We start from the raw sequence: 14211 nt of genomic DNA on the forward strand, positions 1-14211 counted from the left end.
TTTGTTATACACTAAGCATTTTTGCAATTCACAGCTGACGGAGTTCTCCTCCGCACAAATACAAAATTCATACCCAAGGTCCTGTCTGATTTCCACCTTAATGAATCTGTGGTACTAAAGACTCTCTTCCCAAATCCCTCGACAGCTTCCGAGAAAACTCTTTACTCGCTAGACATCAGGCATGCCCTAATTTTATCTGCAAAAGACGCAAGCTTTTCGCAAGACTTCTCAACTGTTGGTCACATACAGTGCTCCAAGGAAAGGTGTCCTACTATCCAAGCAAAGTGTTTCTAGGTGGATTTGAAGTGCCCTACAGTACTGCCATCACAAAATAGGCAGACCGTTGTCTTCAAGAGTTCTAGCCCATTGCACGAGGGCATATCTACGTTTACAGCTTTATTTGCGGTAGTGTCACTTTGGAAATTTGCAGTGCAGCAATGTGGAAGAATAGACACATATTTACTAGACACTACTGCTTGGATTCAGCAGTTCTAAAGGACACAGCAGTGGGCCAAGCAGTAATCCGACGTATTTTTCATTAAGGTGAGCCACCTTTGTCTACCCTCCCTCCACTATTGCTGTATCACATTTCCATAGTGTGAGAGGTTTTTTATGTTTAACGCTTACAGGAATATATTTCTTAATTATTGTTCCTATCAATCCTGTTTTATACTTGCTATGTATTGAGTTCATGTCGTATTGATAGACTGATATATATATATATAAATATAAATATATATATATATATATATATATATATATGTGTGTATATATATATATATATATGTATATATATATATATATATATATATATGTGTGTATATATATATGTATATATCCAGGAAAACTCCTGGCAATGCTGGTCACTTCCACCAAAGCGGGGCCGGTGTGAATAACTGGTGCCAGGGCCCGATTACCATATGCAAGAGGGTGTATACCATCAGTAGAGAAACATCCATTACAACGCAGTCATTACAATGCACTACCTTTATAATGCAACCGTTACAATACAACTGCCTTTACATTGCATGCCATTACAACGCATGTCACTACAACGCATGTCATTTGAACGCATGCCATTACATCTCATTATAAGGTTACTAATGGGGATTGTTTAGTTTTAGGGTGGGTATGGGTTTTGGGGTACATGGGAAAAGTAATTCTTACCTCTACACTACTTACTGGGGTAGGAATAGTAATGTTTACCTCTACACTATCCAACCCTTACCCTACTGTTGAACTCACTGGATTAGGAATAGTAATTTGTACCCCTACACTATCCAACACTTACCCTACTGTTGCCCTAAAAGTATTATGCGTTGTAATGGTATGCGTTGTAATGAAATGCGTTGCAATGGTAGTTTTAAAAAATGTGTTGTAATGGCATGCGTTGTAAAATCATGCAATGTAATGGTAGTTGCAATGTATGAACTGTGTTGTAAAAGCATGTGTTGTAATTGTTTGCTTTGTAACAATATATATTCCCATCAGTATCAATACACATGAGTCACACTTCAGGGTCGCGTTTATCCAGGTAAGATGTTTATTTACAGTGGAAACGCGTTTCAACCTTGCGGTTGAAACGCCAAGTTGCTTGTCAACACACATCATACATATAGTACATAGTGCTTAACAGAAAAGACGGACAACATTTCCAAATAGGGCATGGACATTCAAGTCCGACTTCCTACATGTTGAGATAGAGCCTTGTTACGTCTGCCCAGGACATGCCCCATTGTTATCCATCGGCTACATTGGTTGCCCGTGGCAAAACGCATAGAGTTTATCCCCCACATGCATCATCCCGGCCGTTTGCGAATTCCAAATTGCGAAAAATAGCGAATCGCAATTTGTAATTCGTATAATGTTCATGCATTCCATGGGTGCAGGGGGGGTCCAAAGGACCCCCTGCACCCCTGAAATGTATTTTTAAGTGGATGTTTCACACACACATGTCCTAAGGACATGTGTGTCTGTAACATGCAAGTTTAAAAAAATGCATTTTTTTGTTTTTTTTTAAATTTTCGCAATTTAACACGAGGGTCAACCTCGTGTTAATTTGCACTTCCAATTTCCAAATTCACAATTTTTAAAAAAATGATGCATTGCATTTAAGGAATCGCACAAATGCGATTCCTTAAATGCATTCGCATTTTTTAGAAATGCAAAAAAATGCGAATTGTTAAAAAAAGTTTGATGCATTCCCAAAAAAGATTTTGCATTCGCAAACGGCCGATTTTTCCGAATCGCACCGTTTGCGAATGCAAAAAACGTTGATGCATGTGGGCGCAAGACTCTTTGCATGTCCTTTAAAATCTTAAATCTTTACTCTCCAGATATCTTGGCCAATCTGCTTACACCTTACACCCCCTCCCGCCAACTCCGGACTATGGGCTAGCATTTGGTGATTGTCCCACGGGCAAGGAGGGTTTGTGCTGGTGGACGATCCTTTGGTGTATTGACAGCCAGACTTTGGAATGCGCTCCCCACCGCCATTCGTAGTATGGAAAACTACCTGGCCTTCCGTAAGGCTATCAAAACGCACCTCTTTCCCCACTACAGACTGTTGTATGTTGTCTATTGTTCTGCTGTTTTTTGTTTCAGCGCTGGGACGCCCCTTTGCCAGGGCAGCTGTGTGCTTTATAAAACTGCACAGCAGATACATTCAGCAAAATATGCCCTTCTGGTGCAAATTAACGCAACGTTTAAAGAGTTATATGAAATAAATCATAAGCATAATATTGAAAATGTAAAACATTAACATAACAATATTAATATTAATCTACTTACACGCAGATAATCATCTTTGCGGGGCAGTAATGTGCATCTTTGTGCCAGTGTCTAAGTGAATTTCCTGCATTCAATTACATTTTATTGCTAATCCTACTACAGCCTTGAAAATTACCCTAATTCCAGATCATGCACAAGTGTGCGACCAATCTCAAACCCAATATATGATAGGCAAACAGTACACATGATCATATTTCATCATTATTGAAATCAACCCATAGAAAATCATGGGAAAAATATACTGCACGGGGCAAACGCCATCTGCATTCCCATGTGGGGAACCTATAAACATGAATTCCGCGCAATTGCCCTCTATACCCTCTTTTATATGATGTGTTTTCAATATTTAACAAAATAATCAGGTACTCATCCAATATAACTGTATGGATCATACACTTAATTCATAGCAGCCATATTCAACAGTTCTAGGCTATCAATATTCAATTCTTCAACATTCGCCTCTATGTATTCCCATACCCTAATAACTCTCAAATTAAAAATGATATAAAAAAAGTTACATATTAAAAATTAGGAATGTGTGTGGGGACACTGTGCATAAGTGAACAGGGAATTTAAAATAGGGGGCGGAAGCTCTGGCTGGAGCCCCCAGTGCAGCAGCACAGGTGGAACCATTCCGGTTCCGTCCCACTGATTAATTCTCCCGCACAGGCGGGGAATTAACCGCGCGTGGGCGGACCGGAAACGTTCGGACGGCTCCCGGCCGTCATGAGCACACGTCTACTGTGACTCATGACGGCCGGGAGCCGTCCTGAGCATGGATGTGGTTCATGGGCCTTCATTTCTTGACCATCATCACACTCACCATCAAAGAACAAAATAGAAAAATCTGCCAGTGGAAGACTCGCGAAGTTGGGAGCATTCTGTTCCTCTTGGATGAATTGTTGCCTCAAGTTCACTCACGACAAAGTTAAACAATTAAAAAATATATCGACATTTTCACACTCGACAAATGTGATGCAGCTTCAACACACATTTGTACAGTCTGATAAGTGCTCATGTCTGTATAACATATTTTAAAACTATTTACTTTTATGGTGGGTGAACATCCGTGCTGGCTTTACCCCACCTGGTGTTGAGCTCTAGTGCTGTGCTTAGAAATAACTCATGGGTTTAAACGCACTAACTGTTGAGTTCCTTGTGTGTCCAGCCATTGTCAAGCTACAATAAAAATGTCATGATAACGCTGCTGATTAATGTTCCTGCTGGAAGGAGATGAAGTTTTGTTTAGTAGCAGTTGTGGCTCATCAGTACAAGGTTAATGTGCTTTCTGCAAAGAACCTGTATCCAGAAAATGAGAGAACTGTATTTTATGTGGGTAGCTCAGTGGGTTACTGCTTTTGTCACATAGATCCTTTTCTCACATGCATTTTGTAGATTGCAATCCTAATATAGCACCGTGACCTATAAACTGTCAACAAAGAGCTGCATGCAAACTAAAAGGTATCGGTTAGAATGCTATGTGTTTCCCCAGTCTTTTATTAGTTTAATGTTGCTAATAAGGGTTAGTTTGGGTAGAAATTTCTTATTATTAGCAAAGCTAACCGCTACCACTGTGGGACATTTCAAATCCTGGATTTGTGCTTCTCCATACCAAACCCTCTTCAAATATGCTGCCTATGTCTCATTGTCTAATGTAACTTTTCCTACAGACTGATTTACACCCACATGGTTCATTGTCTCTATATAAAGTGTGTGATGTAAAGTGCTGTGACACCTTCAAATGGTATGAGCAGCACTATAAAACAAATGAATGCATGTGAGAGAGGGCCTAAGGAGAGAAGAGGGGCACTGTTGGAGGGTGGCAGTGAGGAAAACTGTTCTGCAGGAGGTCACAGGAGAGGGAGCACAAAAAGTGTCACATCGGGCACCACCAGTACTAAAGCCGGTACTGGGGAGCGTGGTTTAAGCAGATAATCCTTTCATTCCTGGCTTTCAGCATACGCCCTTGCAGTCTGCAGTGTGTTGCTCAGCTGGAATAGGTAGACGAGGTTGACATTCCCTCCCACCTTTTTCTTCCTCATGCAGTTAGGGAGTATGCACAATGCAGTGTCCCATGACTTAGTACCACGCTGCAGTGTTAGTGGGAGATGCAGGACTGGGTTTCTATTGCCTCTCTGAGGCTGAGAGTGTTGTGACACTAAGGTGGGGGTTGGGGAGGAGAGTGGAACAATATGCCTGAGAAAAAAAGCAGGACCATACGTCTTTATGGTGCTGCATGTGGTACACTCTCCCCAATTACATTTGCAAGCAACAATAAGGACGTGACCGAATGCAGAATTCTCAAGTTTCCAAGGACCAAGCATGAGCATCTCATCCAGTTCAGGTTTTTTTACTTGCATTCTTGAACTTTTGGTCTTATAAGTTAGCCCATTATAAAATTGGGACTACAAGTCCCAGAATTCTAAGTAAATATCTGTTCTCGATAAGCTGCTCATGCGGAGGGCAAGTGTGCTCCCTCCTTGAGGCAAATTAGGTAGTTGGTTTTATGCCCCACTCTATTTGAAGTTCACCAGCTGCCACGGGTGCTTTCCCAGACAGGGTTGTTTTTAAAAGAGGTTATGTGCCCCTCCAATGGATACGGGCTGCTTTAAAAAAAAAAATGTATTCGCATTTAGGAAAGTAAATGCAACAATGGGGGTCTGAGGTCCCTTGTAGGCCACACTTCTTTTTTTCGCAGCCATTTACCAGGGCTACCAAATTGTGACTTGCTAAATTAACATTTATTAGACAGGTCATTATACAACACTCTTCTAATTGACTTTTTGCGATGTGACCTATTAGTACATAAGTCACATTAAAAAACAAGCATTTACAATGCAATCGTCTCGGCATCATTAAAGGTAGAGCTATTGGCATTGATCATGACATTTCATTTTTTTCTTTAAATCATAAATAAATGGCATTTTGTCATTTACATTGCCGATATACACCACTCTGCACTCAACAGCGCACACCGCTCTGCACTCAACAGCGCACACCGCTCTGCACTCAACAGCGCACACCGCTCTGCACTCAACAGCGCACACCGCTCTGCACTCAACAGCGCACACCGCTCTGCACTCAACAGCGCACACCGCTCTGCACTCAACAGCGCACACCGCTCTGCACTCAACAGCGCACACCGCTCTGCACTCAACAGCGCACACCGCTCTGCACTCAACAGCGCACACCGCTCTGCACTCAACAGCACACACCGCTCTGCACTCAACAGCACACACCGCTCTGCACACTCACTCTGCATTCTGCACACTCACTCTGGACTCACTACTCTGCACTCACTACTCTGCACTCACTACTCTGCACTCACTACTCTACGCACTCACTACTCTACGCACTCACTACTCACTACTCTGCACTCACTACTCACTACTCTGCACTCACTACTCACTACTCTGCACTCACCACTACTCACTACTCACTACTCTGCACTCACTACTCACTACTCTGCACTCACTACTCACTACTCTGCACTCACTACTCACTACTCTGCACTCACTACTCACTACTCTGCACTCACTACTCTGCACTCACTACTCAATACTCTGCACTCACTACTCACTACTCTGCACTCACTACTCTGCACTCACTACTCACTACTCTACACTCACTACTCACTACTCTGCGCTCACTACTCTGCACTCACTACTCACTACTCTGCACTCACTACTCTGCACTCACTACTCTGCACTCACTACTCTGCACTAACTACTCTGCACTCACTACTCTGCACTCACTACTCACTACTCTGCACTCACTACACACTACTCTGCACTCACTACTCTGCACTCACTACTCACTACTCTGCACTCACTACTCTGCACTCACTACTCTGCCCTCACTACTCACTACTCTGCACTCACTACACACTACTCTGCACTCACTACTCTGCACTCACTACTCACTACTCTGCACTCACTACTCTGCACTCACTACTCTGCACTCACTACTCACTACTCTGCACTCACTACTCACTACTTACTACTCACTACTCACTACTCACTGCTCTGCACTCACTACTCTGCACTCACTACACACTACTCTGCACTCACTACTCACTACTCTGCACTCACTACTCACTACTCTGCACTCACTACACACTACTCTGCACTCACTACTCACTACTCTGCACTCACTACTCACTACTCTGCACTCACTACTCTGCACTCACTACTCACTACTCTGCACTCACTACTCTGCACTCACTACACACTACTCTGCACTCACTACTCACTACTCTGCACTCACTACTCACTACTCTGCACTCACTACTCTGCACTCACTACTCTGCACTCACTACTCACTACTCTGCACTCACTACTCACTACTCTGCACTCACTACTCACTACTCTGCACTCACTACTCTGCACTCACTACTCACTACTCTGCACTCACTACTCACTACTCTGCACCCACTACTCTGCACTCACTACTCACTACTCTGCACTCACTACTCACTACTCTGCACTCACTACTCACTACTCTGCACTCACTACTCACTACTCTGCACTCACTACTCACTACTCTGCACTCACTACTCTGCACTCACTACTCACTACTCTGCACTCACTACTCACTACTTACTACTCACTACTTACTACTCACTACTCACTGCTCTGCACTCACTACTCTGCACTCACTACACACTACTCTGCACTCACTACTCACTACTCTGCACTCACTACTCACTACTCTGCACTCACTACACACTACTCTGCACTCACTACTCTGCACTCACTACTCTGCACTCACTACTCACTACTCTGCACTCACTACTCTGCACTCACTACACACTACTCTGCACTCACTACTCACTACTCTGCACTCACTACTCACTACTCTGCACTCACTACTCTGCACTCACTACTCTGCACTCACTACTCACTACTCTGCACTCACTACTCACTACTCTGCACTCACTACACACTACTCTGCACTCACTACTCACTACTCTGCACTCACTACTCACTACTCACTACTCTGCACTCACTACTCTGCACTCACTACTCTGCACTCACTACTCACTACTCTGCACTCACTACTCACTACTCTGCACCCACTACTCTGCACTCACTACTCACTACTCTGCACTCACTACTCACTACTCTGCACTCACTACTCACTACTCTGCACTCACTACTCTGCACTCACTACTCTGCACTCACTACTCACTACTTACTACTCACTACTTACTACTCACTACTCACTGCTCTGCACTCACTACTCTGCACTCACTACACACTACTCTGCACTCACTACTCACTACTCTGCACTCACTACACACTACTCTGCACTCACTACACACTACTCTGCACTCACTACTCACTACTCTGCACTCACTACTCTGCACTCACTACACACTACTCTGCACTCACTACTCACTACTCTGCACTCACTACTCACTACTCTGCACTCACTACTCACTACTCTGCACTCACTACTCTGCACTCACTACTCTGCACTCACTACTCTGCACTCACTACTCACTACTCTGCACTCACTACACACTACTCTGCACTCACTACTCACTACTCTGCACTCACTACTCACTACTCTGCACTCACTACTCTGCACTCACTACTCTGCACTCACTACTCACTACTCTGCACTCACTACTCACTACTCTGCACCCACTACTCTGCACTCACTACTCACTACTCTGCACTCACTACTCACTACTCTGCACTCACTACTCTGCACTCACTACTCTGCACTCTGCACTCACTACTCTGCACTCTGCACTCAATACTCTGCACTCACTACTCTGCACTCACTACTCTGCACTCACTACTCTGCACTCACTACTCTGCACTCACTACTCTGCACTCACTACTCTGCACTCACTACTCTGCACTCACTACTCTGCACTCTGCACTCACTACTCTGCACTCACTATTCTGCACTCTGCACTCACGGTCTGCACTCACTACTCTGCACTCACTACTCTGCACTCTGCACTCACTACTCTGCACTCACTACTCTGCACTCTGCACTCACTACTCTGCACTCTGCACTCACTACTCTGCACTCACTACTCTGTACTCACTACTCTGCACTCACGCTCTGCACTCACTACTCTGCACTCACTGCTCTGCACTCACTGCTCTGCACTCACTGCTCTGCACTCATGCTCTGCACTCACTACTCTGCACTCTGCACTCACTACTCTACACACTCACTACTCTACACACTCACTACTCTGCACTCACTACTCTGCACTCACTACTCTGCACTCACTACTCTGCACTCACTACTCTGCACTCACTACTCTGCACTCACTACTCTGCACTCACTACTCTGCACTCTGCACTCACTACTCTGCACTCTGCACTCACTACTCTGCACTCACTACTCTGCACTCACTACTCTGCACTCACTACTCTGCACTCACTACTCTGCACTCACTACTCTGCACTCACTACTCTGCACTCACTACTCTGCACTCACTACTCTGCACTCACTACTCTGCACTCACTACTCTGCACTCACTACTCTGCACTCTGCACTCACTACTCTGCACTCACTACTCTGCACTCTGCACTCACTACTCTGAACTCACTACTCTGCACTCACTACTCTGCACTCACTACTCTGCACTCTGCACTCACTACTCTGCACTCACTACTCTGCACTCTGCACTCACTACTCTGCACTCACTACTCTGCACTCACTACTCTGCACTCACTGCTCTGCACTCACTGCTCTGCACTCACTGCTCTGCACTCACTACTCTGCACTCACTGCTCTGCACTCACTACTCTGCACTCACTACTCTGCACTCACAACTCTGCACTCACTACTCTGCACTCACTACTCTGCACTCACTACTCTACACACTCACTATTCTGCACTCACTACTCTGCACTCACTACTCTGCACTCACTACTCTGCACTCACTACTCTGCACTCTGCACTCACTACTCTGCACTCACTACTCTGCACTCACTACTCTGCACTCACTACTCTGCACTCACAACTCTGCACTCACTACTCTGCACTCACTACTCTGCACTCACTACTCTGCACTCACTACTCTGCACTCACTACTCTGCACTCACTACTCTGCACTCACTACTCTGCACTCACTACTCTGCACTCACTACTCTGCACTCTGCACTCACTACTCTGCACTCACTACTCTGCACTCACTACTCTGCACTCACTACTCTGCACTCACACTCTAGACTCACACTCTACACTCTGCACTCTGCACTCTACCCTCTGCACTCTACACTCTACACTCTGCACTCACACTCTGAACTCACACTGCACTCAGCACACAGGTTGGCACATGGGCAGTCTTTTTCTATGTCTGTGACACCCAGGTTCCGCACTGTGCGCGCAGCCGATATTATGGAATCTTCCACCACACTTTCTAAAACTCTATAGTTCGAAGCATAATAGGCACAGGACCAAAAGAAGGGTAGACATTTGCTTAAAATAATCTTATTGTATTTATGAGAAGCAAAAGCGAGATTGTGAAATGTGCTGAATATCAGTTTGTTACGAATCAACAGAGTGGAGTTAGAGAACCAAGAAATAGTAATTTAGAATCCGGGTTAGAAGGAGTAGTAATAACAAGCTGAGGATCAACGGGCGCGAAACAGCGTGGTGGGCGCGCACGAGACGCAGCGTGGGCGTGCACATCAGCTGAAGATCGCCGGAGAAGACACCGAGTCTGCCTGCTGCCGTGACTGACCCGCTGCGGAGGGAAAGAGCCCGGTGAGTGGGGGTAAAGGGGGGGCGGCAGAGAGGGAGGAGGTGTGTGTGTGTGTGTGTGCGCGTGTGTGCGTGTGCGTCTGTGTGTGTGTGTGTCTCTGGCGAGTGCCTGTCTGTCTGTGTGTGTGTGTGTCTCTGGCGAGTGCCTGCCTGCCTGTGTGTGTGCGCGTCCACAGGCCCTGGTAGGCTCGTGCACCGCTCTGTCTTCCCTTGAGAGCGAACTCGGCTGCAATAGGTCTCGATGCCGAGACCTAATAACTAGCTGGTTCCAAAACATAGCCACTCAATTTTTACCATTTATTTGCGACCTGCCTTTATGTACATCACGCCAATAGAGTACTTCTGGTCCTCATGGATGCTTGCTATCCCATGGTCAGAATCGGTTTCGCTTCATAGCTCCCAGTGGAATACAACAGTAAGTGCACATACTGCCGAAGTAGTTGATTCTCCAGTATCCTGCCTTTTCGTGACTGTCCTTGACCATGGCTGCGAAAGTAACTGTTGACAAAGCTTTTATAACAAGAGGATATTTGGTCCATTCTAAACTTCCCTGAGCATCGCTTCAGCAAAGTGCTGAACTGATAAATTGTCAGTAACTTCTTGTCCTTTTGCATTAGTAGCCCTTGGATGCCTTGGACCTGATTTTCCTGCATTGTTAGTTTGTCTTGAGCAGCATACTTTTCATAGCATTTTTTCCTATTCCATCATTGTCTTAGCCAAAGTTAAACAAGCATTAGAAATGCAATGGGTTTCACAATTTTTTTTGAGTTTGAGCTATTGGCACAGCTCAACAGCTACTGGACAGAAATTGCCACTTTGCAGGTGCCGAACAGAGTATTGCTCCATGAAACGACCCGAAAGCCTAACCCAATGCTGATAGCCTAGAAAATCAAAAGGCAGATCAGGATGATGAGGAGGAACCGCTGATTTATTGGGGTGGCCAACGCAAGGAAAGGAGTGAAATTGCCTGGACGTGACCCAAGCACGCAAAGGCGGGAGAATCAGACCCAATGCTCCAATAAAAACCCTGTATTTTTAAATGGGACAACAACGTACAATTAGCAATTCATGGACATGCCAAAAGCCGATAGAGGAGAGAACAACAGGTCTTGCATGCGCACTGCCTAGGCTCGACCTAAAATTGGCCACATTGTTCCTATTTTTTTGAGAGGGAAGAGACATATCTTAAAGATTTGACATGGTGACGTCACTGTAAGTCATATGTCTCAGTTTCATGACTGCCTTTTGCAATATATAATATGTATCCTGGGAAAGAGCAGAACACAGTGCTTCTCTGTTAGCTTGCCTCATTCACAACCACCCTTAGTAGACCTTGAAGAAACTCTATAATAGCCATTCCCTTTCTGTTACATTTTTCTAATATGTGGACACCTTACCTTTGTTTAGTTCCTGTTAGATTGTTATGTATGTTCATTTACTAGAAGTACGTATTTGTCTTGAATTTTGAAACAGTGCATAGTTTGTTTCTCATGATAATTTCTTTGTCATTATCTACTTTTAACTCTATTGCTCAAAGTGTTTTGCCTGACCATAAATTTGGTTTATGTTTTATAAAATAAGATTTTTTTTAAAGTAGGTTTTTGCTCAGAGCGAACAAGAGCCAGCTGGAATGGCTTCTGCAGCTAAAAAGCTCTTCCTCTAGTGCTTTAGTCAGCATGCCTTAGATTCCTTTGTGTTTAAGAAAGATACATATGGTCATCAAATTTCAAGGAATGAGAGCAAAGCTCAAGTGCACAACATCTGGTAACCCTTATATTTACACTAGATCGCTCACCATATACACTCTCCCCTCTGCCTTCTCTCCCTGAAAGGTTGTTGTAGGGCAGCGTCAGTCCTTGGAGTTCACTTTGTCCTGCACGTTCCACCAACCAGGTGAGGTATACCTTCCAAGCTATCTAATGTCTTTGCCTTGTTTTACAGCCCCAAAGTTGTTCCCAGTCGCATACAACCTTGTCAAGCCATTTTTGAGCGAGGACACCCGCAAGAAAATAATCGTATTGGGAGGTAAGAGATCTGCAACCCACTTTCCTGAAGCGGTGGGAATGGATGGAGGCTGCATAGACAGCACACAGAATGGTGTTAGAGAACTCTAGATAGTGAAGCTGGCCATACATAGGAACCCACACCCTATCCACATGTTGGTAATTCAACTTAACCCTACTATATTGTTGTATTTACAGAGGTCATATACTTCTTGAGAGCTTATAAGTGATGCCTATGACCTGCTTGAAACATTGCTAGAGCAGGTAACATACATGGATTAGTGTTGGTTGTGTCCGAGCTTGTACGCTTAGGTTCCCTTTTGTTTATTCCGTGACAAGATGCCTGTCGTTATACTATATACCGTTGGCGCCATGCGGCACGCTGCAATGTTTACCAGTTCAGTATGATAAATGGGCATTTCAGCATAAACAATCAAAATCCTCTACAAACACAAGTGCTCAGAACATTTCAATATTCACTCGATAGTGGTAGTAATAGCATTAGCAAGATGTTAAATGGTTTAAATTTGACTTTGTTAGCATTTCAAAAACAATAGGGGCCAAACTTTCTTTTCATGCATTATAATTAATAACATATGACAAATTATCAAAGTTAGAACCAAGGAAAGCCAATTATTTCAAATCCTCTTGCAACATTCAAGTTTATTTAAAAACAAAATTTGTCACTGAATGTGCCATGCTGCAAATCCTTGCCATTCTTGTATAATCACCGCCAAGGAGCGCACACACTGCTGTAAATGAGCATGCGCTCTGTGCACCCATCACCCTCAGTATTTGTATATGCGCAAATACCGCACACTCGCAGCAGAGATGTAAATACGCATCAGCTCTTGGCGTCTTCAACAGTGCCCCCAGGGCTGCTTCACTGGAACCGTCCAGTCTCCTACTCAAGTTTTAAGCACTCATCTGACTTAGACCTCCAAGCGCAGAGTGAATGGGATCCTGTTGTGCCCACAGGAGCTATGTTAGAGCACTAAAGGAATCATCTGATGCCGATGTCCCCTTTTACCTCTGATCCCCAGTGACACTGTACTAGCTGTACAACTGATAGCTACCCACCTGGATTTAGAAGCACACCAGTCTTGCATCCCTCAATTGATTTCAGTGTTTCATATTAGCCAAATTGCATTGCTACTTTTTCTAAACCCATCAACACCAACAGAAAAAAATAACTTGCATACCCTTGGTTGGCTCAAAGATACTGTCTAGACCAGGGGGTCTCCAACCTTTTGTGTAGTCAGAGCTACTTCTGGCCAGTGAAAATCGTCGTGAGCTACTGAACCCAAAGCAACTCATGCATTTTTCCGAGAGACCCCCCACGCCCAGTTTCATTGACTTTAAGCCTAATTTCATCAGAGCCCATACTGTGGTTTGAACAAAATACCCAAGACAGGCCTGACTTAAGAATTCCCTAGAACACCAAAAGGTCACTAGTTTTTCCCTTGTTTTTGTGCCCCTTTTGCCTTCTGTTCCACTCGTTTTTCCCTCGTTTTTTGTGCCCTTCTGCCCTCTGTTCCACTCATTTTCCCCTTGTTTTTTGTGCCCTTCTGCCCTCTGTTCCACTCGTTTCTTGTGCCTTTCTGCCCTCTGTTCCACTCGTTTTTTGTGCCTTTCTGCCCTCTGTTCCACTCGTTTTTGCTTCGTTTTTTGTGCCCTTCTG

General features: G+C 44.5%; 1 protein-coding gene across 2 annotated transcripts in view; it reads left to right on the forward strand.

Moving 5' to 3' along the window:
* The window catches only part of LOC144792296 (SEC14-like protein 2), a 418489-nt gene that overhangs the window by 281290 nt on the left and 122988 nt on the right, over positions 1-14211 (forward strand). For both annotated transcript variants that reach the window (XM_078667243.1, XM_078667244.1), the window contains exon 8: positions 12469-12552. In XM_078667243.1, the coding sequence (XP_078523369.1) occupies positions 12469-12552 (84 nt within the window). The remainder of the gene's footprint in view (positions 1-12468; positions 12553-14211) is intronic.

This window comes from Lissotriton helveticus, chromosome 11 (genome assembly GCF_964261635.1).
Source record: "Lissotriton helveticus chromosome 11, aLisHel1.1, whole genome shotgun sequence".
NCBI lineage: Eukaryota > Metazoa > Chordata > Amphibia > Caudata > Salamandridae > Lissotriton > Lissotriton helveticus.